Source organism: Ambystoma mexicanum, chromosome 8, assembly GCF_040938575.1.
Source record: "Ambystoma mexicanum isolate Mex_15411 chromosome 8, UKY_AmexF1_1, whole genome shotgun sequence".
NCBI lineage: Eukaryota > Metazoa > Chordata > Amphibia > Caudata > Ambystomatidae > Ambystoma > Ambystoma mexicanum.
This window is the reverse complement of record NC_090929.1, coordinates 811,923,061-811,949,865: the sequence shown is the minus strand read 5'-3', so window position 1 is coordinate 811,949,865 and position 26,805 is coordinate 811,923,061. Positions and strand designations below refer to the sequence as shown.

Here is a 26,805-nt window from a genome sequence, read left to right as displayed (position 1 = left end):
GTGTTTCTAGGCGTGACGAGGCAGGTGGGGAACAAGGGCAGACAGACAACGATCCTACTAGGCCAGGTGTCTTTCTGATCGCGCATGGGGAAGGGCTGTACATGGTTAGTTGAATACAAATGAAATAATAGGGCCAGCTGGTGGCAAGTGCAAGGTAAATGCCGGGAGAAGGGGCTGAAGGATACAGAGACAGTCCCTTAGTGCAGGTAGGCAGTGCAGGGAAAAGTGGCTGGGCCAAGGACCGAGATCGGTGAGACCAGTGGACCTGCATGCCCATGTGCCCACTACGAACAGTTTTACTTGCTTTTCCTAGCTCTTCATTCATTCATTCATGCATGCATCCATTCATTAAATCTTCATTCCGGTATAAAAGCGTGTAAAGATTTACTTACATTATATTTGAAATTTCCATTGTGTCTCTTCGTAAAGCAGTCTGTAAAATGGACCGTGCTCTTGACAACGATTTTTCGGATACTGACCTAAAATGAAACTCGGTCTAGTTTCTGAATTTTCTGCCTTATCGTCTCTTACGTTATTGCGCACTCCCTTCAAATGTAGTTCTTTCGGCATGGTCCCTGTCTCAAGGTCAAAAAACAATAGACCCTTATACTTCCAGTGCGACTTGTGGGCCTCATCTGGGCGCTGTCCTTCGCATTCTTTATTTGCAACATCACGTAGTATAGGCATCTGTGAGAACTTGAAGTTTAGAATCCGTCTATGTAGTGCGCCTCAATGTGCAAATGCGAACTGGCTTCTCTCCCAAATGCCACGGCCCGCTTGGCTGGCGCGTTCTAAGTGCCCCAATTTTGTCCCCGTTGTCTGCGAGCTTTGCAGCCCAAATTGAGACATTTAATTTTTGGCAGAAGGTCAGGGAAAGTATAAAGTACCACAGGAGTTGAGTTAAAAGGAAGATTTATTGATTGTTTGTTTGTTTTATTATTTGCAATACGCAAGCCTCCCCTCCGTTAACAGTGCGCAGCATTTACATGAGATGAGACATGAGAAAAATATATACATACACATATGTGAGGTGAATCGAGAGAATTCAAAGATGACACCCAGCTTGTTCGCCACCCATGATGGTGAAGGTAGGGGTTAGGTTTACAGGTACACTGTACAATAACATTTATTTACAAAAAGACAATCGTATTGCAATTATTTAAACCGGGATTTGTACTTCACAATCAGCTGTGCTTCGGGTGGGCATGGCACAGTCGCAATGTTCGGTGGCAATGGATCACTGCTCTGCACAGAAACGTCCAAAATTCCATATCTGTGCTTCTCTAACACAGCAACAATAAGGCCTTTCACAAAGTCGAACTGCATTTCATCATAGACTGGTTTGATCACCCATTGCTTACTTCGTTTTGAAAACACCTTAGTGTAGCGAGGCATCCTTACTTTACCCCTAGTCCTAGATTGTTCACGTCCGACATTGCTGTTATGGGCCAAGACCGCTAGTAGAGTGCGATGTTTCATGCCCTGAAAGCTAAAATGCAAGCACTTTGGCCTGTACTTTAGGCACATATTGTGGAACACCTCCAAATCTCCTGTGTGACAGAATTCTGTCAGTCCTCTCAAATCTCTTGATAGAGTTTTATCGAAAACAATCTTCTCAATGGCTTTGTGTGTCGGTGAAGATGGAATCAACCACTTCTTCTTCCGTGCCTCCTCTGGGGACAAAGGGCCATGTTCACATTGGTGGAAATGTTCATTTGCTGTCCAGCGGTGAACGTTGGTACAGTGGTGCATCAGTGACCGCCATTTTTCAAGTAGTATTTCCACTGACCCCTCACAAGTTTTTGAGCTCCACCAAAGATGGTTGGTGATAGAATGTGACCACTGCAAAATACTTTCAAAACCTTTTTTTTCCCTGCAGCCGAGATTTTCTTATTGATTGATTTAGCAAGATGCCATACGTCAAATTGATGTTTAATATGTGGGAACTGCTCTCTCATTGTCTTGGCATTTGAAACGTGTCTATCCGTGGCTATGAGGTCGATGTGCATTCCCCTCGATTGTAGATATTCCACTGATTTTATAAAACCTAGTTTCTCCATGGCCACTGAGGATGTACATTGTGTTACCTGCACGACCACCAAACTCACAATTTTCTTACTATCCATTTCCTGAAAGTGGTAGGTGCAGTACTTGGCAGAAAATCCAGGGCTGTCGCACTGTCCATCGCCGGCTAGCCTGGATCGTTTGCCTTCGAATGTACTTGCTAGAGACAATTGTTCAATTTTCCAAGCATCACTAATGGCCGGAAACAGATAATCACGTTGGTATGTGTAGTACAGCGCTTTAGAAATGAAATGGAGTCCCACAAACTGAAAGAAAGCCTCTAACTTTCTAAAACTGGAGCCACTAAAAAGTGATGCAGCTGCACACAGTAGATTGCCTGCTGGCAGTTTCCCCAGCATCGGTTGTGCAGACCATGAGAACCTATGATTTAATCCACAGGCGGCATTTATTTTGACGTTACTGCCTTTTATTTGACGAGTCACATTAATCAATGGCTTCCCACATACTTTCCCTCTAATGGAATGCACACATTTCAGCATACTTATAATTTCCATCAAACAACTGTCGAATACAATGTATTTGCTCTCTTTCATTAGACTGTCACCCTGCGTCAACGTTGTTTCGGCCTTTGACGTTGTGGAGATTTCAGCACATTGGAAAGTAATGTCGCTGATATCAAGTTCTGATGCGTCTATGGATGCTGCGGCTGGTTCATTCTCTGTCATTTCAACATCTATTACTTCGACATTGATGGGAGAACACAACAATGTCGACAGGTTTTTTGGTGGCAAATTTTTGGCGGGTGTAGATTGTGTAAATTGATCTGCAACTACTTCAGAGCTATCTTCAATACATTCAATAACATCTTCTTGTGGTGGTGCGGTCGCACTGTAGCTATGGTCCAATGCAACTTTGCTGTAGTCTCCAAACACAATTAATTCATGTTCTGGCCATTGGACATGAGCATCTCGAGCCTGAACACGCCTCGCCTCAATTAATAGTTCCTCCATAGTGTACACGGTCTGGCAAGCCACATCTCTCATTCGCTTCACTGTCTGTGTGTGTATAGTTCTGACACCCACGGGTAACTGGAGGAGAGATTGGAAAAGGGATGTTCAGTTTAAACACAAGATGGAGTGTAGTAGAATTGACTGGAAAAAAACATAAAATAATCCCCAGCACAAACATTTTTTTAAAGTTATGAACTGTTTGTAACTAACCTTTTTTTGTTTTTTTTTCTTTGCAACTTTTTTAACTGGACCTTGAACATCTGCACGCTGTAGCTCTGATTCGTTTCCGCATGTCCTCCCTTCCTCTTGTGCTGCAACGACTATATTTTCTGTATCCGCATAGACGGCACGGAATGAGGCTCCATCGTCTCCCTGAAACATAGTACTTTCATTACTATGTATCAAAATATTGTTAGCATAAAACACACGTGAGGACGAACACACAGGTACATCTCAATAGCCAAATACGATTTAAACATTGTGTGCAACAATCAAACGACAAGTATTCGACCATTGATGATCTATTTCGATGGAACTGTCAGTATCCATACCTCTGGCTCTGCATGGACTGCCATGAATGGTTGTATTGGAGAGGAGGCATCCGCATCTCCCTGAAACACAGTACTTGCATTAGTATGCTTTTCAATATTGGAAACACAACACACACTTGGGGTCAACGGCACAGGTACATATAAAGAGATAACCGCAAATGATGCATTGTCCAAAAGAATCAAGGAAAATCCAAATATGATCACATTTCATCGACTTATTTCAACGATTCCTTTACATCTGCATCATCTAAATGAGATGTTGTGATTGTGGTGGAAGCTCTGTCGTCTCCCTGAAACACAGCACTTGCGTTAATAGGGAAGAAAGTATAGCAAATGGAATCACGTTATATGATCACGCATGATGGAGCTGTCAGTATCCATACCTCGTGCTGCTGAAGAATATCTATGGATGTTGCAAATGTAGTGCGCACTTCCGAAAGCTGTTGCGCCGATTCGTATACTTGAATGTCAGGCTCTGCATCAAGTGCAGGGGTTGACGCTCCATCAACTGCCTGAAACATAGTACTTGCATTAGTGAGGATTACAATTGTGAAAACATAACACACACCTGGGGTCGACAGCACAGGTACATATCAACGGCTAACCACAAATGAAACATTGTGTAGAACAATCAAACGACAAGAATTCCAGCTCTGATGATGACGCTCGATGGAGCTGTCAGTATCCATACCTCCTGATGTTGAAAAACATCTAGAAATGTTGTAGATGTGGCGGACGCTTCAGCATCTCCCTGAAAGACAGTACTTGCATTAGTATGGATAACACTAATTATAACTGAAAACAAACACCGGTGGACGATAACTAAGGTGTATATCAATTGGAAAGCAGTAACCAAACATTCGGTAAAATAATTACACGATAGAATAAAACTATTACTTGACATGCATAAAACAAGTATGTAGCGGATTAGCCTAGTAAGATTACATGATACGCGCTAGAAGTGGTTGATAACTGCGACCACGTCAAGGATGTAGAATGTTCTTGCTTCAGATTCAAGGGATAGTCAAGAAGTTGTAAAGGTCAATTAATGATTGATAATGAAATGCCAATATTAAAAATAGCCATGTAAGCCGACAGAATACTTGAAAAATGTCAATATTCAAAAATCTATACACTCATATCAATATCGAAATTATTACAAGGGATAGAACACCTACAATATCTATTAATCCATCCGGCTACACACTACCGCAAGGCCGAAAGCTAAATCCGGACACTTGACTCACCGGTGGCGGAATGTGGACGAATAGAGTGGGAATAGCGTTTTCGCGCAATTTCCGTGTCGTTCGCCGTTTATTCTTCTTTGTTACCCAAGAAGTTGTGTACATGTCCAAGGAAAAGTGCCGGCTGCAGATGCGGTATCCATCACCCCTCTTGTCCTCTAAGACTTGTTGGACTCTACTTTCCAGCTCATCCAGTAGATATCCGCAATGTCTGACCCATTCTCTTATTCGATCAACAGTTTTCGGGAATACATGCATTATAGTTCCTTCAGATTTCGCATGGGTCTTCAAGGGCAACCGCTAATCGAACAGGCAGGCATTGTTGATGAATCTGAAAAGTAAATATTGACATTATTATACAATCTTCAAGAGTAAAGATTTGATACAAAAGTAAATGAATCATACAATGATCAATGCAAGGTTTGTTTTGGTCGCAGGAACTATACCAGTTCATTATGTGCTGCTTAGTATTTGCATAAGTTGCAGAAATGTATAATTGATGTGACTGAAATCTGAACATGTGACTCGTCCCTTGGATGTTCTGTCTTGCAGGAGAAGGAAACATGCTAACATTATTGACTGGACCCCCGAAGGATGCAATTCAATCACAATAGTCACAGATGAAAATAAATAGATCTATTGATAGCATATCAATGGAAACTCAAGTCAATACCAATGAGACCAATGAACATAGCACTATTGTGTACTCTACTCGAAAATAGATAGAAATTTAAAAATCTGCGAAATATGACCAGGATACATGGCCTTACCTTGACCAACAAACAGTTGGATTCAGCAAGCAGAGCAGTATGTTGCGGGAGAATAGGTGGATGGCCACAGGTATCGCACTGATGGGTATGCTCGAAGCGGTCACAGAAGTTCACGGATAGCACGACGACGAGCAGATTAGCATAGATCTCAGTGGTTCCCAGGTAGCACGTTCAAGAGTTGACTTCTCATGAGGCATATCGAGTGGTTTTTAAAGTATTAGAAACTGGGGTGTGTTTGTGAATGAATGACGTATGTATGTCGTGGTATTAGGGGGGCGGCCTGCTTGAAGGGGAGGCCTGCCTGGAGACACTGGGTCTGAGGAGGCCATGTGACCGATTGCCCATTGGCGTGGGACACCTTTTGAAGTGTACATGCAGTTTGGCACCTTGGCCTTTCGCGCCCCTGACAGCCCCCCATGCCAGCGCTCATCCCCGGGTGTGAACCGCCTTTGATAGAGGGGGGTGGGATGGATGGGCCTGGGGCGTGCAGATAAGGCACAGGACGACTGCTGAATGGAGAGACACTTATGTGGATTGCAGGGGGCGGCCTGCTTGAAGCGGAGGCCTGCCTGGAGACACGGGGTCTGAGGAGGCCATGTGACCGATGGCCCCTTGGCGTGGGACACCTTTTGAAGTGTACATGCAGTTTGGCACCTTGGCCTTTCGCGCCCCTGACAGCCCCCCATGCCAGCGCTCATCCCCGGGTGTGAACCGCCTTTGATAGAGGGGGGTGGGATGGAAGGGCCTGGGGCGTGCAGATCAGGCACAGGAGGACTGCTGAATGGAGACACACTTATGTGGATTGCAGGGAGGCGGACTGCGTGAAGGCGAGGCCTGGCTGGAGACACAGGGTCTGAGGAGGCCATGTGACCGATGGCCCCTTGGCGTGGGACACCTTTTGAAGTGTACATGTAGTTTGGCACCTTGGCCGTTCGCGCCCGTCACAGCCCCCCATGCCAGCGAGCATCAGTATATCGTTGCTTATCATTAACAAATGCCACATACCGGAGATTCTTGTGAGCACAGACCCACACTTCAACCGGTGTATTATAGTGGTCAAGACTGTATAATCCAATGGTAAATGTTAGTATAGATATATGTGTGACTTTTATAGAGACATAATATGTGTGACTTTTATAGAGACATAACCTACTGAAAGACTTTGAAGAAGTGTGTTTTAGTGCATGCATTATCGAGAATATGTTATGTTAGCTTAGATAGATAGTGACAACCCTGCTTCACAGCAACCAGACCTTCACCCATTCAGAGCACAGATGTCTGACGTCCATCCTTGAATGGAGACACACTTGATTCATTTAAAAAATCGAGACAACCGTTGTTAAAATATATGTGGTGTTTTATTTTGTATCTTATTTTCATGACACAAAAATACAAGACTTTAAAGATTATACAGGTCAGGTTGCAGCACAGCGAGAGAAAATCCCCTGTACTGACCGCTGTCACTCAGGAACGTTTCTCTAATGGCACGAACGGCACAGGCGGGTATCACTCTTCGAACGCGGTGTCCAAGCCTCCCGTGAAGCCACCATGTAAAGGAACGATAGGCCACCAGCCTGTACCACCTGTGAAAAGGAATGAAACAAACTGTTTTTAAATTACCAAGATAAGTTTAATAAACGTTTGTTGTCAATGCCAATTCTTGTAACTAGTGGCATTTTACACAGACAAATGCTATCTAGACAATGCATACTATTCAACGACTTACATGCGTTACAATGATATGTAGATGTAATTTTGGATATAGTAGAAGACCATGAAATAGGAGTGGCATGACAAGCAGAGTATACTTACTCGTTACTCGGATTACGAGGACGAACAGTTGCTCGAAGTTCGTGCATAAGCACCATCATTATTCTCAACACGGCCCGTGTGAGGCAGGCTGCCCTGAAGTCTGGCAGCTCGGTGATGCATTGCGGTCGTGGCTCGACTTCCGAAATGTAGGCCAGGCATCCCGAGTTTTCTCGGCAGAAGCAGTTCTCGTCCTCGGTTGGCATTAGCTCGCACCGATTGCATGTGCACCAGGTGGAGACGCCGTCCATTCGACTAGGCCCAGGCTCTTCATCTGTTGATTCGTCCTGCCAACTGCCGTCCGAATCCCCATCGTTTTCGCGTGCTTCCCTTTCCAGTAGTTCCTCCTCGGTATACTCGGGCTCGTACATGTAGGGCATTATTGTAGCCATTGTGTGTTAAACAAACTAAAATAATTTATAGCGGTGGTACTGGTATCTGTTCACACGGGCTACAAGCGGCGAAGGTAGCTGACCAGAGCACTGAAACGAGTCACAGAATACTCAAAGTAACACAGAGAGAGAAATGGGATTGAAAATCGGCTGCTGTGTGTTGTGAAACGCTCTGTTTATACTTATTGAGGAGAGAGGCGTCCTGCCATTTCCATGGCCACACGTCATTAGCTGAAGCGCAGCGAATGTTGACACGAGACGTGCTTTGGCGTTGGGAAATGGGCGGTACGAGTCTGCTGATGACAGGCTCAGGGGCGGGGGAATTGATTTAGTGCCGCAAAAGCAGGTCAGCCGGGGCGATCGGGGAAAAGATAGGATTATCAGAAAATGGCGGCTCCCTGGTGCTTGTTTTCGCGTGCGTTCAATGGACGAAAACTCGGGTAAGGTCCATAGGAAAGTTTTCTAAAATCGAGCCACTTAGGCTTAAAAAAACATGGCCGACCCGTAGGGACAATAAAAATTTTTACTAGACCATGCCTTTAAAACAGTACCACGTTTATACTATATTCGCAGTAGAAATGTTAGGGTAGATACCACTGCCACCAGCCAAGTCTTAGTGTTCAAGTAGCGAAACAAGGCTCCAGGTGGTACAGACAAAAAGGGAGCATAGTTAACCCTTTCCAATACTCCATGTAAGATGGGGTGTACTGGGTCTGTAGGTTAAATGACTACATAAAGTAAATGGCAACTTTACCTGTTTCTGGGGGACAGTAGTCGGCACCAGAAAAATTGAGTCAGTGGGAAGTCTTAGAGACAAACCTTTGTCACTGCACTGAAGGTGCTGTGTAACACGCACAAAAGTTGGGTTCATTGAGTGGTGTGGCTTCAGGGTCCAAGATCACACAAAAAGTAAAAATACACATGGCAAAACACATGTAAGAGTGGGAAAAAGGTTCACAAAATAAACCCCAGAAATCCAGCAAAGCTGCTGAGGGGCTCACTAGGTAAGGGAAATTAGCCATACATGAGAATTCTCCCTAACAAGTAATAAACAGGGCGGCCACATGGGCCAACCCTTACGCTTTCTGCAAGCACTACTATTTGGATGCCGGCTCGAGATCAGACGCAGCCTTCGGACAGGCGGTTCTTAGGAATCAGTTTGCTTAAGGAGGGTTTTCTCTCCACCCTGGGGCTACACTCAGTTGTAATCGACCATGCAATATGGAGGAAAGGGGACGGGACATAAGAGTAATTATAAGTTACTCACCGTAGTCGTTAGTCCCCTTTCTTCCATACGTCCCACCATCCCCCCCCCTAATAAAACTGGTGCCATTAGGCAATGTTAATCTGTTGCCGACGCATCTATGGGGACTGAGGTGTGGCGCCAGAGGGCGGAGTCAGGGCAGCGCATGCTCCCAGGGCCGCAACTTGCGCTCCTCTAAATTTAAAGGGGAAGAAGTTTTTTTTTTCTGGTGAAAAAGGTTCCGTCTCCCGTCCCTTGGAAGGGACGCCCATGTAGTATGGAGGAAAGGGGACTAAGAGCACGTTAGTCACTACGGTGAGTAACTTATAATAATTGCCTGATATACTAAAATGTTGATACTGAAAATGCTTGTTGTACTGCCTGGCTGTACATGGTATGTCTTTGCGCATAACTGGTCATGTAACAGCGCCTTGATCCCTCGGGGCTTGGTGTGCTATATAAATGGAAAGATAAATACAGTAATCGCCCTTAAGATAGTATACATGAGGAGTTACTGATTTGTAGCAACCATCCCTGGTTAGGTAGGAACTATTTTTCTCTTTCATCAGATAGAGAGGGGAGGCCCTTTGAGAGCTTATTGAGTTTAAAATTAATAAACACCCTTGTACGGTTTCGAGAGCTGGTGTGTTCTTGAGGCAATCGGTGACATCACCTTTACCTATCCATACAATGAACAGTGAAAGCACATTCCTGGACACACAAACACACTGTGGTAAGTCAGAATCATTAGATGGAAACTCTGCCATTTTTTTTATAGTTATTTATTAAATGCTGCACATTCCTACACTATCCCTGACGTGTGAAGCCCTATCGTAAAGAAATTAAGTCTAAAGGATGCTTGTCGGGATGTCCTGCAAAGAAAATGTCTGCTTTCCTGCAAAACCTGTTTTAGTGTGAAATGTGTCCCTACCACTTTGAACACAGGACAAGCTTTACAAAAACGCAAGGTTTGTTCCCCAACAAAGGAATGGTGACTGACTTCTGAACCCCTCATGCTCTCTCCTAGTCACAGGTACCATGGGCACTGAGCCCTTTTCATAGTTCCAGTCACTGTAAGAAGTCTATTTTCCTTCTATGCTCCTTGGGTTGTATCCTTAGTGCGATAGTCTCTGATTAGCCTCTTAGTTGTTAAACTTCACCAGATAGCTGTTTCAGTCTCTAGTTGATAAACCAACTTGGTTTGTTTTGTCATTCGCCACTCGGTACCAGGAATATTTTATCTGGGCATCCCACCCAGGAATTTCGCTCAGCACTTTCCAGGTATCATTACTTTTTTGTGGGTTGTCTTGTTTCTCAGCCGACCTTGAACTTTAGTTTCTTATATCCAGTCCTTGGATTGGGTGGCTCACCCTGTATGGTTGTTTCTCTCATACCCTGTCATGGGGTTTTGATTCTCTGTCCCAGATTTGGGGGGTTGACGTTCTCGCCTCTCCCTGGGGGGCAGAGGGATTGGGTATCTGCTGTCCCCTCTTGGGGTTTGGTTCCTCGTCGTCCACCTCGGACTATGGCTTCTGTCGACCAGCCTTGGGGTATATTCCTTCTCACTCTGCCCTGTGGTCCATTTCCTGGCACCCTGCTCTGGGGTAAGGATTCTGGTAGCCCGCCTTCAGCTATGGCTTCTCTCTCCCCAACTTGGGGTATGTTTCTTGCACCCCACCTTGGGGTACAGTTGGCCTTCCCCCTCCCATGTCTCCCAGGGCCACAGCATACTTGGTTCGCTAACAGTCCTCCTTAGGCAAACTTGTGAGCTTTGGTGTTGGCATCATCAGTTCCTCAGGGGCTTCTCTTGTCTTGGCTGTGGTTTGCGTCTGGGTCATTTTCTTGTGGGCCCCTCATGACTTGATGGTTCTGCTTCTTCAGCCCCCTGTTGGTCTCTCGTTTTGAGACCCTCCGGTTGTTCCTGGCTTCTTCTTCCATCGGTGTCTGTATTCTGCGGTTCTCTTGGATCGGTCGAACACCACGGCATGCGTTGGTCTGCCTTCTTGGGACACACCTCCTTGGAGGAGGTCTTACTGCCGCTCCGCAGTTGACTCACTCCACCTTCCTCATTGTAGGTCATCTTTATGTTCCACCCCAAAAAGGGGCGTGTTTGCCCTCCGCACTCTCAATCCAGACACGGAGAGTGTCTGAAAGGTTTCAGAAGACAAGTCAAACCTTTGTGTGTGAAGTTGCGAGTCAGTGCACCTTTCAGTTCCCATATAGCCAACAAAACGGTTATCTTTTGGAATAAGGGAGGATAGCAAGTATGCCTATCTTGGCACTACCTGTCCTCGAGGGGGGTGGGTAACCCCCAGTCAGATCCTTGCCCTGTCCCCTAGTTAAGCTTAGCAGGCTCACCTCCCTAGTTCCAAAGGTGTTGGTTCCCTCTTGGGGAGAGAGGACAAATTCCATACATTTGTTACAACACAGACCTTCTGTCCCCCACCACCACCACCAATGGGGGAAGAGGGGGTACAAAGAGTGGCTAGGTCTGCCCTGCGAGACTCGCATTAAGCCCAGTTGAACCTGTTACTGACAGCAAATATAAACCATCTACATCCCTATTGGCAGGCCCGCAAAGAATTACCAGTGCAAAAGGGTGGGTTTGCAGGGCTATATACACCAAAAGGCCAGCAAGACCCTGTGGAAGTTACAAGTTCATGCAGGCGGCAGGTGTTTGGAAAAGGTTGGTGAGCAAAGAAAAAAATGTGGAGTACATGTGATGAAGTGAAGAGTTTGGAGGAGTTGGGATTTGAGGAGGTCACTTGGAGGTGGTGGCAGAGGGTATGGAGGAGGTTGCAGACTAGATTAGGAGAAGGAACATCAGTAGGTGGAAGACGGAGCATAAAGAGGTTGGACGAAATCCCTAGGTGGCGAAATTCGGGAGAACATCAGGAGTTGGAGAATGTAGGTAGAAACAGGAATTTCTGGTTTCTGCAGGTGGGTAGAAGGGAATACCAGGAGGGGGTGGTAGAGCAGTATTAGGACGATGAGGGAAAGAGCCTAGCAAATAAGACCAGGAAGGCACGAGAAGGCATGCTTTGCCCCAGGTGGGTGTTAACTGAAAGAACCTGATCCGAAGGGGAGAAACCTTCAACTGAAGGAGGAACTTGTAAGTGGCATGGCGGAGAAAAGAAGGGCCAGTGCACGAGTTGTGGGAATAAAGAGGTTCAGAGTTGATCCCTTAAAACAGGGTGGTGACTGAGTCCTTCGTAAAGCTTTATGGCTACCCAGTGGAGACCAGCCTTATTGCTGCAGCAGTAAACCTGAATAGGAAAAAGAGTGCAGGAACCCCTGAAATCTAAGACTGAAAATCCGGGGAAGAGGTAATGTGTTAGGCATACAAAAACCTATGGACTGGCAGCAACTTCTAACTCACAAAAAAGCTACTGATCTGCTATCTTATTAGATGCCTATGGTTGTTTCCCAACAACGGCTGTTCTCTGATCAGCACTGATAACACATGACTTGAATCACCGACAATGTTTAATAGCAACATATGCCACTGCACCCGATGTGATCTTCACCTGCAAGCGGTCTGTGGGCCATGAATTTGCCTTTGGCATGTAGTATTTAAAAATGTCCTAATCCAATCAAAGAAATTATGAAGTTCTGTTAAAATAACTGCTTTTTCAAAGCTTTGTATCTCACTGTGTTGCTCCTGAAAGTGATTTTACAGGTGCGTCTTTCTTTTAGTGTTTCTTTATTACACAACCTTTAATGTGTGCATGTTCTTTTTGTTTTATGCAGCGATGTAAATTCAATGTACCTCTCTTCCACGGAGCCACCAGCTGCTGCAGAGTGGGCATGCCTCCTCCGTCCTCTCAGAGGCCGGGAGCCCGAGGGAATCTGGAACCTCTTATCGATTGTGCGGGAGATGTTTAAGAGAAGAGATAGTAATGCAGCTCCTTTGTTAGAGATCCTGACCGAGCAGTGTTTGACCTATGAACAGGTACTAAAGCCTAAATATTATTTTCCAGCAGACATTTGTAACTTGGAAATAAATTGCAAAGTAGTATTTCAATTAGACCTACTTTGTAGCTGTAATTTAAATATGATCTATTAGGTTATGAGCATTTTTGTCATAATTGGAAATAATGTAATAAAATAAAATATTGGGCTCTTAAATCCTTATACTTGTCAGATCACCACCATTGCACAATAAGACATTTCTGTTTGTGGGGGAATGTTATTTTTGTGTGAATCTGTTGTAGATGTACAGGCTTTGCATTTCTCTTGGTGAGATGTGGAATTGCCCTCAAGTGGTTTCATACAAATAACTTGGAATGTGTTTGACCAGAGTGTATATCTATAATTGGGCTCCTTACATTTTGTCACCCAAAACCCTACTGGAATGAAGTGGGTTGCAGGCCGATTAGGATTACTTCATATAAATTTATTCCAGCAGCTTAGTTACAGTTCCACGTGGAAGACACATAGGACATTAGCTAGGACAAACACCGGCTCCCATCACCCAGGCAGGCCAGCTGTAACTGCCACCATTCAGAACTCTCACACAAAGCATTCCACCATTCACTTGTCAACATTCCACGTGACATCACTAGCTACAACACTTCAGACAAGCACTACACAAGACACCTCCCTCTTTTATCCAACAACACTACACAGAGCACGTCACATACAGGCACTACACAACACACCTCCCTCCTTCACCAAACACACAGACACGTGACACACCACACACAGACCAACACTTCCACAGCAAGTTCCCCACCATCAGGACACTAACCGGAACAAGCTACATTCTCGGAATGAAACCCTTGACACTGTCAACAATACTCCCTCTGTCTGTTCCCACCCCAAACGGACAACTGGGCTCTCACCCCAGGATCAGACCCGCCCAGGTACAAGGCACACTCACCTGCATTCTGACACCACCCCAAATTTCTTCACCACCTTCCACCCGTCCCCACCTCAAATAATGCGGGTCTCCAGGCTGCCGCCCTGGCACTGCAGCAGGCCCCTAGACTGCCACTCTAGAGCACAATCGGGCCCCAAAGCCCCCCCAAAAAAAAACACCACAACCTCACACCAGCAAGAAACTCATATATTGGAAACACAACATCATTCAGCACTCAGTTTACACACACACACACACACATCGACTCGTACAAACCTGCCAAAAACATTGAGAACGGTGGCCAAACACCCCTAATAGCCATCAACAAATACCGGCAAAACTAAATGCTCCAATCCACTCAAATGACATCCTCACAAAAATCGGAACATTGAACCCGTAGCATAAACAAGGTCCACACTCAACACCACAAGTAACATAGGAAACAATTGTCTCATCACCTCGGGACTCCACCACACCCCATTCCAACGGGTCATTGCCAGGCGTCACCAGCTATGCACCCCCTTGCCTGCAACTACATACTGTCCCCCGTGAAATAATGTAATAAAAGAAAATATTGGGCTCTTAAAACCTTATACAGGTCAGATCACCACCATTGCACATTAAGAAATTTCTGTTTGTAGAAGGAATGTTATTTTTGTGTGAATCTGTTGTAGATGTACAGGCTTTGCATTTCTCTTGGTGAGATGTGGAATTGTCCTCAAGTGGTTTCATACAAATAACTTAAAAAAGGTGTTTGACCACAGTGTATATCTATAATTGGGCTCCTTCCATTTTGTCACCCAAAACCCTAAAACGCACATTGAATCTGCCCGTCATCAGATATTATTTTCCGTTGGCCCATTAAGACTACACATTGTACACCTACTGAGGAATCAGATTTTCTGTGAACTTTTGCGACATGAACACTACTGAGATTACTTTTGAGAAATTGCAATCCAAGTTCTTGATTTCTTGCAGCAGGTCATGTGAACATTGCAGTTTTGTCTTTTTTTGTAACTTAAATAAATTCCAGAGGCAAATGGGATATCTTTCAGGTTTTATTCAGAATGCAGCACCACATTTGCAGGAAATGACAAGTATTCTCTACAAGGCACGCTGTTTAGTCTGTGAGAGATGTAGAGAGGCTGAGCAATGACACACTGTAGGGACGATTTTTGTTGTTCTTGCAAATCTTTCACCTACTTCCTCTGAGTCCCCAGCACCACTGCTGAGCTTCACTGGATATTACATTGACTTTTAGGGCGAAAGATCTTTTTTACTTCACTCCCCTGCTGCATTCCTTTTTCTTTTGGCATTGGTTTTTCTATGGCAGTACTCCACCATCTTATATGTAGTGCCTGCCAGGAGCCCTGAGGCACTCTTTCCCCATCGTGTGGAAGTGCACTGTATAGTCCATGTCCTTACCGGTTCATTCCCTTGTTATGACATTATATTTTCTTTTTTTATAACCGCATATTATTCAAACTTCTTAAGTTACTATCCTAATTATCAAGCAGATGCTTCATCAGTCAACATTTCAAGTTTCTTTGTAAATCCTGTGCATTCTTCAACACTTATAAATTGTTCTTCACCAGAAAACGCTTCACTATAATCCTAGTTACATCTCATCTCCCCATCCCTCCCCCCTCTGGTCATCATACCCACTTGTTTTCAGTGTTATATGCTTATTTCAGTCACAGGTGGCTATAAAGCCTTTTATTTTAACCTTGTTGTGTATGTACAAGTGTGTCTAATCTTTCCTAGCCTATGGTAGTAATGATGCCCAATCCTTCTCAAACTCCTGCAGGGTTCCATTGATTACCACCATCATCCTTTCTATACTCCTCACTCATATCCTCTGATACCAATGAATATCTGATGGGGCCCCTTGCTTTTTACAGTTTGTGGCTAGGCAGCCCTTTCTGCCATTAGTAATTGCATACATAGGGTTAATCCTCACCATTTTAGTATTTCTTCCCCCCCTTCTCCTATCGTCTTCAGTATTAGACACAGGGGTTTCTGGCATCTGTTTCCCTAATATCTTGGCAATTGCCTAGCTTACTTCTAGCGAAAAGTTACACTGGTGCGGGCTCTCCCACCATATATACAATGTGGATCCCACTTGAGTACACTCCCTCCAGCAGCTACCCCTGGTGCTTAAGGTCCCATTTATGTAGTGTCTCTGGTTTGTAGTGCCATTTATAAAGCATCTTCAATTGTAGTTCTCTGTTCTGTATCCCTGTCATGTTGGTATACAACCCTCTAAAAATGTTATCCCATTCTTCTTCCGTGAGTTCTTTCCCTAATTTCTTTGCCCAGTTTAGCCTTTGTGAAGCTGGCCATGCTGTCCCTGTCAGGCCAAATTCTTCTTTACACTCCTGCAATGTCTTGACTTGTCCTTTTTTATAAATGTCCCCTAACTGACGGGCTCCTCAGTCCGACCATTGTTTAAATCTGCACAGATACTTCCCTGGAGGAAAGGCAGAGTTTCTGATAATGGGTGTTAGCAGCAAGGGAAATATTTAACTGTCGATTAATCTTGTCCCATATTTTGAGCATGTTAGTAATCAGATTAGCCTTCAATGACCCCTGCCTGAAAGCCCTCTGAAGCCAGGGTTGCTTCTAAAGTCATTCTCCAGTGATTGCTTGTCCTATTTCGACCCATTGTTTGGGAATGGCTCGAATGTTCCATTCGACATTCACTCGTAGTAGTGCTGCCTAAAGTAATTCCATAGGTTAGGTCATCCCACTCCTCCCTTCTCCTTGGGTCTGAATAAAATATGCCTTGCTGCTCTTTGGGTTCTTTTAAACTCTGCTCTTACTATGGGTGTGGGAAGTGCTTGGAACAAATACAGTGTATTGTGTAAAATATTATTTAACTGCTTTTCTTCCTTGTCATTATAAAAGAAAAAGCCCCTTCTATCTAGCTAGGTCCCCCCTGATCTGTGCAAATAATTCCCAGGTATTTAATTGATTTACTAACCCATTTAAAGTGTGTTTGCCTCTTTAATTTGCCCACTGTCTCTCTTGTTACTAATAAGTTGAGAATTTCTAAGTTTACCCGGAATCCCAGAACAGCAATCTGTTTTTCACTTGTTTCTTTATCAACATATCTATAACTGGTTTGAGATCTTGTCTTTTCCCCAATGTTTGGGAAACAATCCTGGAAGAGCTCTACCTCTGAGCCTTTAAATTGGATACTCTCCATTTTCCTGTTACTGGTATGTGTGTTTTGTCTTTGTAATAATGCATCTTGACCAGGACGGCACATGCTATTGTGCCTGGTTTGGAGTTGCACTTCCCCATATGGGATGCACTGTCCTGGCCTATTAGCCCGAACCAATCTCTGTTGCCTTCTGTTTCCTCTATCAGGCCTCTAATCTGTATGTTCTCTCAATGGGATCTGTTATCTAGGTCCTCTGCCTTATCTTCAAGCCATTTCATCTTTCCAGCGAGGTCATCTATCTCTTTGGCTATCGAGGGTACCTTTTGGATTATATATTACACGACCTGCAGTAGCAGCAGTGTAGTTACGCTTAAGTTGCTAAACCCATAGGAAGGGCACTGTTTCGGCGGCGTATAACTTCACTACCCCTGGAGGAATCTTCACCAAACTTTGCAAAAAAAAGTATATGGCCGGCTCTGATTTTTGTTTTCAGCAAGTTTGGTGAGGTTTTGTGCAGGCGGGTGGGGGTCCCAAAAATATATATATTTTTTTCATAGACTGAATGGGCAAAAACTTTGCGCGTCGCTACAGCCCGAACGGCTGGACGTATTTGCACCAAATTTGGGTCAGAAAGGGTGCTTTTGTGTTTTTGGTGGGAATCCGATTAGTACTTTTTTTGCAAACAACTAAAATGTACGTCTCTAAAAATGTGTGATATCTGCAGACCCATTTCCCTGTTCGCGGCGCAGGCAGAAGTCATTGGCTTGTGGTACAGCGTGCTGTCGGGGAACTTTGGACGTGTCTGGTGGTTGGCTGGAGGGTAGCGTGCTCTGTGTCAATGTCTTTGGGAAACGCCACCATGGTGTTTCGGAGGAGAGTGTGCCGACGAAAGGTCTGGAAAATATACTGTATGCCATGTGTTGGCGGCAAGAAGGGAGGGAAAGGGCGGGGAAGCGAGAAGTGGTTTGTGACATATGTGGATAGGTGGAAAAAGACGGAGGAGTGGCTGCAGTATTCGTGCGTATTGCGTCAATTCGTGGGTGCCTAGGCAGGCGACTACTTTGTGTGGTGATTGGAGGCAGCTGTCGTAATGGCCCGATAGCTTGGGCCGTGACCTTTTTGCGCTGACCTCTTTGCGTGGTGAGTGGTGGCAGGTGAATTTCAGAAGGGGAGTGATTTGCACATGACATAGGTTGGGTGGGAGCACAGGTGGCTGTGCTGTGTGGATGGATTGCGGTAGTTGGGCACATGGTGGCATGCATGGGTGTATGAAGTTGCGGTGGGTCTGTTGAATGGTTAAACTATTGGGTGCATGACCCAAGGCCGTAGGCCATGCAGTTAAGAGTCTAGGCCTTCAGCACACAGAGTGCAGCAATGCATGTCTGACTCTGCATCTGGAAGAGGGTGGTGCTTCCATAGGGTAATGTGTGCAGATTGATTGGAGTAGGGCCAATGTTGCAAACATTATGTGGGTAGGTTGGCAGTGACACAATACTTTGTGAATGGAAGTGTGCACGGCCGTAGTATGTGAATGAAAGTACACAAGGGTCTAGGAGACAGTGTTTTATTTCTCCATTATGGTAACTGTTCCAGTTTTTTGCTGCATAGCTCCATGTCGGTGCACAGGTTGGGTAGGAGTGTTGGTGGTAGTGGTGTGTATGTAGATTGTCGTACTTGGTGACATGCATGGTGGCATTACGTTGCAGTGGGTGTGTTTAAGGACCAGACTATTGGGTGCATGGCCGAAGGCCGTAGCCCATGCACTCTAAAGCCAAGGGCTTGAGCACACTCACGGCAGTAATGCATGTGAGTCTGCATCATTTAGAGGGTGGTGACTTGTACGGAATGGGAGTGGAGCACATTTCAGATGCAATAGAGCAGCAGAAGTGAGCTGCCATGTATGTACGTTTGATTTTGTAGGTGAGGTCAATGTTGGAACATGATAAAGTTTTCCATGTGTGGTTGGAGATGGTGCAGTGAAAAGTCACAGTGTGGGCACTGGCTGCAGTGTTGCATACTGTCAGTATGGAAGAGGGTATGGTTGAAGTGCAGCTTATATGTGCTTCGATAGTGTGCTGTGTGCAGATTGCTTGGAGTAGGGGCAATGTTGTGAACATTTTGTGTTTAGGTTGGCAGTGACACAATACTTTCTTAGTGGAAGTGGGTAACACCATACTATGTGAATGAAAGGGCGTAGGGGTGCCTGAGACCGTGTAATGTTTGTAGAATATGGCAACTGTTGCATTTAATGCTCTGTAGCTCCATTGCAGTGCAGAGGTTTGGTAGGAGTGCTGGTGCTAGTGGTGCATATGTGCATAGTGATAGTTGGTGACATGTATGGTTGTATTACGGTGCGGGGAATGTGTGCAAGGAGCACACCCACTGCAGCAATGCAGGTTTGACCGTGCATCATGCACAGGGTGGTGATCTTTGGAGAATGGGTGTATAGCACATTGTAGACGTGCTACAGCAGCACAAGTGAGTTGAAAAGTGGGTATTGTGTGTTTCATGGTTGTGGTGATAGTTGCAACATGCTACAGTATTTGGTGTGCGGCAGGAGATTGTGCAGTGAGAAGGTGTGCAGTGTGGCCACAGGGTGCAGTGTTTATGTAATCTGAGTATGGAAGAGGGTATGGTTGAAGTGCAGCTAATATGTGCTTGGTTAGTGTGCTTTGATTAGTGTGCTGTGTGCAGATTTATTGAAGTTGGCCCAATGTTGTGAAGCTGTTGTGCTTAGGTTGCCAGTGACGCAATACTTTGTGAATGGCAGTGGGTAGGGGGGTGCAGGCTGTGGTATGTTTGTGGATTCTGCTAATTGTGACACGTTTTCGTGAATGGATGTTCTATGGTATGGGGGAGTTGGGTAGAAGTGCCAGTACGTATGTTACGTTTGTGCATAATGTTAGATGCCCAGATGGCCACATGCATGGATCCATAGTGTTGTGGTGGGTGTAGGCAAGGGCTGAACTGTTGTGTACGTGGCCAAAGGTGTGCTGGGTGCGCCGCAGTATCTTGGGTGATGCAGCAATCATGCATTAGTTAGCAGAGGTTTCTGGTGGAGGTACTTTGGAATCAAATGGAGCGTGCACTGAGATTGTTTAACAGTAAATATGGAGTGGTGTACAGAAATGATAGTGTGCAATGCAGAGGTTTTGTATGTGATTGCTGCATGCGTGTTTGATAATTTGACAGCACCCAATGAGGGAGTGCTTTACTGGCTGTAGCCCTCATTGTAGATGGAAAAGCGCACGTGGCACATCCTGCCATTATGAGCATGCTGGCCATGGAGATGGAATTGTGGGAAATAGGCAATTAGGTGTCTAGGGTGTGGTTGGCTGGAAGGGGTGATACCATATCTTCCCAATACTGTGTCGTGAGGTTGGTCGAGATGGAGAGGCGCTCAGTGCTTATCGTCGGTGATACCTTTGCGCCATCTGCACAGGTGTTGTGTGCAAAGAGGCCTTGCTGGTAATGTTCGGGTTGGAAGAAGTGGACGCTTTCTGGGGCTGTCCGAATGACTGCAGTTTCGGCGGGATGGTTCGCCTTTGCAGATATGTGACCTCCGTCACGAACATTTACTTTGTCGTGCTGCACTATGGAAGTCTACATTTGGGTTACATCATTTGTGGACGTTTCATCCGTCACCTGAAGAGGTTGCTGAATGCAGTGATGCAGATTTTTCCTACTGCCAAGGTCGTTTTCTCATGCATAACACCAAGAGGATTATGGGCCCATGCCGGTGCAATTTGTCCCCAGTCAGAAGTCGAAAGGTGTGTTCGAAGCAGAAGTATGTGTGAATGTATGCAGACTGCTGGCATGTTCTCCACCCGCTATGAGATCATGCGGTCGCAAAATATGCAGTGGTTCTGTAGAAATGTCATTTATTTGAGCGCTCTTGGCAATGCCATTTTCTTTTACACTGTGCAAGAAGCATTGACCAGAATGTGGTAAAAATCTGAGGAGAGGCAAACAAATGCATATAAAGAGAAAAAATAAAAAAAGTTGCTCACACGCACGTAAAAAATAATAATAAACCTTTATACATCTACGATGGAACACCCAATCCCCTATCCAGCTTGATATTGCTTCCCCCACAATTGCCCCCCCCACCCCTCCCTCAATGTCACGAAAAGGTAGCGGATTCCGCAATACTTTCAGGATTACACGTGCCACGTCCTGGGTGGCCATGTTGGATGTATGCGGTTAGAGAAATCGTGCATACTTTTACTGAAAGATTGGAGTGGACGTGCTTTGGAATGGCACGACACTTGTACTGTAAATGTGTAACGGTACATTTTAAGTGTTGTACAGGAGTGACCGTGTTGGATGATGGCGGCTTCGATGCGATTGGTGGATGCGCGTGTGCCTATTTACATGTAACCCAATGAGGTAGTGCTGCAGAGAAGATAGTGCAAAGGGAAGGAGGACTGCTCCAGCTTTACAGGGGTGCGGCCCTCGCAGTACTTTGGGAGGTGCACGTGCCACAATCTACCCTTTGCACCATGTTGCCCAATTGACATGGCACTGTGGGGATTAGCCAATCAGGTACTGTGGGAGTGGTGAAACTGTTGTATATTATACTCTGCATACTGAGGGTGGCTGGCATGGCGAAACGCATTGTTTTTACTGTAGGTCATCCCTTTGTCATAGATCTGCACAACTATGCCCTGGAAAGACACTTTGACAGCAATTTTGGTTTGGAAGGAGTGGACGCATTGTGGAACGCTGTGAGAGTGCAATTTCGCCGATATGCATGCAGTTTGCGAAGATCTGGCCACTTTTGCAGCAGTAGATGTTATTGTCATCCACTATGGCAGCATGCATATGGGTTACCTGGCTTGCTTAGATTTGTTCCATATACCACGAAGAGTATGGGCCACTGCTCATGGATGATGTTCCGAGCCAGACGCAGGAAGGAGTCTCATCAACATCAAGCATTTATACTTGTTTGGCCACTCGTGGAATGTTCTTCTGCAACATTGACCTCATTAGTTGTGGAAATGTAGAGTTTTTCCAAGAAAATGGCATCTTGTTGTCACCCATTGGCAATGCAGATTTGTTTGCCCGTCTATAGGATGTGGTGAAGAGTTTACTGTACTAATGTGAGCACAAGTAAACACAAAAGCAAATAAAAACCGAAAAAGTTTTTCTCTAGAAGCATCTAAAAAAATAAAAGGCTTTTTTTTTCATAACATTTTGAGTTTACAAGATAGTATATTTCATACAACAATACAATACTTATCAGCTTAAACATCAAATAGTGTCTTTATAGGCTTTTGGGGGTAAGAGAGATGGTGGGTTGATTCCTGGTTGTGGCAGTTGGGTGGCTTGGTCCCGGGTGATTGTCCGATTCAGTTCTGGCGTGTTTGGGGGTTGATCAGGGGTCAGTAGAGGGGGCTACATTGGAGCCACCTTGTAAGCGGGGGCCTCCTGGTGAAGTTTGGGTATTTGGCCGCATAGTCCAAGAATGGGTCCCATATATTCAGAGTTCTATTTAGGGAGTCTGAGCGTATTGCTGTGATTTTTTCTGATACTGCTATCTCCCAGCATTTGGCCCACCATAGGGCGATCGAGGGGCCATTTTTGTCTTTCCATAGTCGGGCCATTGCAATTTTCGCAGCTCGTAGTAGGTGATTGCATAGGCGGGAGATGTGGCCTGAAATCGGGAATGACCCGTCACCGGTTTCGCCCAGAAGGACAATTCCTGGGTCCCAAGTGATTGAGAGGCCGGAGATTTCTTTGATATGTTTCAGCACTTCCTTCCAGTATACCTCTGCCTTTGGGCAGGCCCACACTAAGTGAAAAAGAGATCCGGGGGCTTGGCAGCCACGCCAGCATGTGTCAGGAATATCCGGGTTGGCCTTATGGATTTGGGTGGGGGTGATATAGTATCTATAACACAGTTTATAACCTCCTTCCTTATTCGTGACGCATTGTAAGATTTTGTGTAATCTGGCCCATATTTTCTCCCAGTCTTCTACTGCTATTTCCCGGCCAATGTCCTTTTCCCATTCTGTCATGTATCTTTCTTTCTTTGCCGGGTCAGATCTGTCTAGGAGCCGGTATATAGTGGATATTCTGCCTTTGCTGGTCGGAGATAATAAAGTGAGTTCCAATGCTGTTGGTTCTCTCGAGCATTTGTCTCGAGTTCTCCTGTGTGACATCCAGTGCCTGATTTGAGAGTAACGGAATCTTTCCCGTTCACCCACTCCGAATTTTATTTTGGACCTCTCGAAGGTGATGGGAGAGCCTTCTTGCAGAAAGTCGCTAGTTTTTGCCAGACCTCCTGCTATCCAGGCATGGAAGTCCCGTGGAGGGTTTCCTGGTGTGAATTCCGGGTTGTTCCAGATAGGGGACATGGGACCCAGGGTGCCTCGAATTCCCAATTTCTGCGCTGCGGTTTTCCAGCATTGGGTCGTGACCGTCGTGGCAGATAAGGGCCCAGTGTTGGCTTGTGGTTTTAACAATGGCAGGTGTGGGAGATCGTGTAGTTGGACCGGACACCAGGTCTCTTCGATTTGTCGCCATTTCGGTGGGTCTACTTCAGGCACCCAGGAGAATGCGTGAGATAGGTGAGACGCAAGTGAGTATCCGGCTAGGTCAGGGACTCCCAGTCCCCCTTGTGATTTTCCTTTCGGCATAAATTGTTTGTTGATCCGGGGCTCCCCCTCCCCCCCCAGACAAATTCCATTATTTTCTTCTGTAGAGCCCGTATGGCAGGGGAAGGGATCTGAAGTGGTAGTGATACACATTGGTATAGCCATCTGGGTATCAAGTTCATTTTGACGGCGGAAATTCAGCCAAACCAGGAGATTTCTTGTTGCTTCCACCTTTTGAGGTCATTCTGCAGAGCACTGATTAATTGTGGGATGTTATTTGAATACAAACACATTGGGTTTTTGGCGATCTGGACTCCAAGGTATTCTATGGCCTCCTTGGCCCAGGGAATTGGTGAGTGTGGTGCGAGCGCGGCCTCGTCCTGGTGGAAGAGGTTGATGGGTAATGCTGAGGATTCGGATAGGTTGACCCTGAATCCCGATAAGGCGCCAAACACCTCGATCTCCTTCCACAGGGCCCCCAGGGAAGTTGAAAGGTTCGTCGCGGTTAATGGCACATCATCGGCATAAAGTGTAATTTTATACTCGTGGTCCCCCACATGAATTCCTTTTATGCCTTCGCTTTGTCTGATTCTGGCAGCAAAGGGTTCCATGGACAAAGCGAAGACCAGGGGTGATAATGGGCAGCCCTGTCTGGTGCCTCTTGTGATGTGAATGTAGTCAGACCTGGTGCCATTAATTTGGAGTTGTGTTGTGGGGATTCGGTAGTTGGCCATGACCCATGACGTGAAGTTAGGACCGAAGCGTTGAAGGACCGCACGGATGTATCCCCAATCCACCCAATCAAAGGCTTTGTGGGCAACTAGTGAGATTACTGCCATCTTTGTTTTTGATTTGTGGGCGCACTCAATTAGGTTTATCGTTCGCCAAACGTTGTCATGGGTCCGTCTACCAGCGATAAATCCTGTCTGGTCTCGGTCGATTAAGCCTGGAAGGGTCGGGCCCAGTCTTCTGGCTAACACTTTGGTGAAAATCTTCCTGTCATTGTTCAAGAGCGATATGGGACGATAGGAATCAGGCAGTTCGGGGTCTTTCCCGGGCTTGTGTAGCAGGATCGTGATTGATTCGGCCATGGATTTCGTAACAGATCTCGTGGATAGGAAGGAATTGAATAAGGCGGATAATTGAGGGGCCAGCACCCTGGCAAATCTTTTGTAGAAGTTTGCGGTCAGGCCGTCTGGGCCTGGAGTGGAGGATTTGAGGGCTTTGAAGGATTCGATGACTTCTTCGTATCCAATGGGAGCCTCCAGATGTTCTAGGTTAGAGGGGTTGCGGGGCAGTAGCGCCCTCATGTATTCTGGTAGGTCTTCTAGGTTCGATGGTTCGCTGGACATTATAGATGTTTGGTATCTCAACAGTTCATTAATTTTATCCGTCTCGGAGAGTAGCAGTTTTCAATTTTCCCCTTGTAGTTTGAGTATGTTGTTCCGACTGCGGATCGCCCTTAACTTCTGCACTAGTATCCTGTTTGCTTTGTTCCCTTTAGCGTAGTAGAACTGTTTTGTATACGCTAGGGATTTAGCTGTCCGGTCGGCGCAGTGCATTTCCAGGGCGGTCTTTGCCTTTCTCAAGGCTCGTTCGGTTTTCCTTGAATATTGAACTTTTAGCTGTGATTCATGGAAGGATACTTCTTTTTCCAGTTTGGATGCAGCTATGTTTGAGATCCTTCGTTGTTCCGCTCCGGCCCCTATCAGTACGCCTCTAACCACCGCCTTCATTGTGTCCCAGATTATGTTGATGGGGGATGTTTACGTGGTGTTTACTTTAAAGTAGTTGGATAATGAGTCCTCCACTTCGGCTCTTATACTGTGTCTAGTAGGAGTGAATCATTTAGCTTCCAGAACCTCTGGGGGGGAGGGGGGATTTCTGGCCTGAGATGGTTAGGTTCACGGAGACTGGAGAGTGGTCGGAGATCATGCATGTGTGGATTTCTGTGTTGTTGACACATGGATAAAGGATGCCGGAAATTAAAATCAAGTCGATTCTTGAATATCCCTTGTGGACATTGGAGTAGTGTGTAGTCTCTTGAGGTGTCATTTAGTATTCTCCAGGCATCCACGGTCTCCGTTTCTTTGAATAGATTGAGTAAGGCCAGGGCCTGCGTATAGTCTGTATTCGTGGGGGGGAAGCGTTTTATCTAGCAGCGGGTTCTGCATGGCATTGAAATCTCCACCGATGAATAAGTGGCCTTCCCGGAAGGATAAGATGTTTGGGAGGATTTCTCTGAAGAACCTGCTTTGGGAGGTATTGGGGCTGTAAATTGATACCAACGTGATGGGAAGTTCTTCGAAGAGGCCTTTGAGTAGAAGGTAACGGCCCTCTGGATCTCTCCTTATTGTGATGTTGAATAGTGGAATTTTATCACTGAGTAGAATTGCCACCCCCCTTTTCTTTGAACCAGAAGTGGCGAAGAAGGTTTTCTTATCTCTTGAATTTTATGCGATGTTCATCCTCTGCTAGTAGATGCGTTTCTTGTAGTAGGACAATGTCTCCGGATAGGTGACCAAGGCAGTGTTCAACCGATCTGCTTTTTCTTGGCGAGTTCATCGATGATTCTTAATTTGTTCGTATTAGCCATCTCTTACTCTGTGATGTTGAGTGTGTCTCATGAGCCTTACCCCCGGCCTAGCCTGTGAGTTTTGGATAAGATATAGCGGATGTATTGAGTTGTGGGTCTGTTTTTGGTTGTTGTTGCATGTTGTATTAAAGAGTCCTCGGATGACTCTAGGGACGGCAGATGTCCGTGGTGGTGAATGTATGTTTCATCCTTCTCTCTTTTCCCTTCCTCCTTTCCCAACATTGAACTGGTAGAGGGAACGTCTACCTACTGCCACTGGGGAGCTAGTGGCACCAATGCGCTCGGTGCGGCCAACTGGGCCGCCGAGATGAACCGTATGGAAGCTCGCCGGAGGTTGCGCCTCTGTGCAGGTGCATATGAGTTGCTTGCGATAGCTCCAGAAGGGCCTCAGTTGGTCTTGGGTGGACTCTGTGTAAGGGGTCCACAGACTCCTGGACCAGGGAGCTGCTGCCGTACGCTCAACCACTGTCGCCGTCTTTTTTCGGAGGGCCCCTGTGTCTGCGCCGTCTGTTGGATTTGGACCACGTCCCTCCTGGGGA

The 26,805-nt window shown here is 45.8% G+C and overlaps 1 protein-coding gene across 2 annotated transcripts in view; it reads left to right on the top strand.

Annotated features, from left to right (window-relative positions):
- The window catches only part of ZSWIM8 (zinc finger SWIM-type containing 8), a 3,132,642-nt gene that overhangs the window by 1,175,968 nt on the left and 1,929,869 nt on the right, over positions 1-26,805 (top strand). For both annotated transcript variants that reach the window (XM_069610680.1, XM_069610679.1), the window contains one exon: positions 12,795-12,996. In XM_069610680.1, the coding sequence (XP_069466781.1) occupies positions 12,795-12,996 (202 nt within the window). The remainder of the gene's footprint in view (positions 1-12,794; positions 12,997-26,805) is intronic.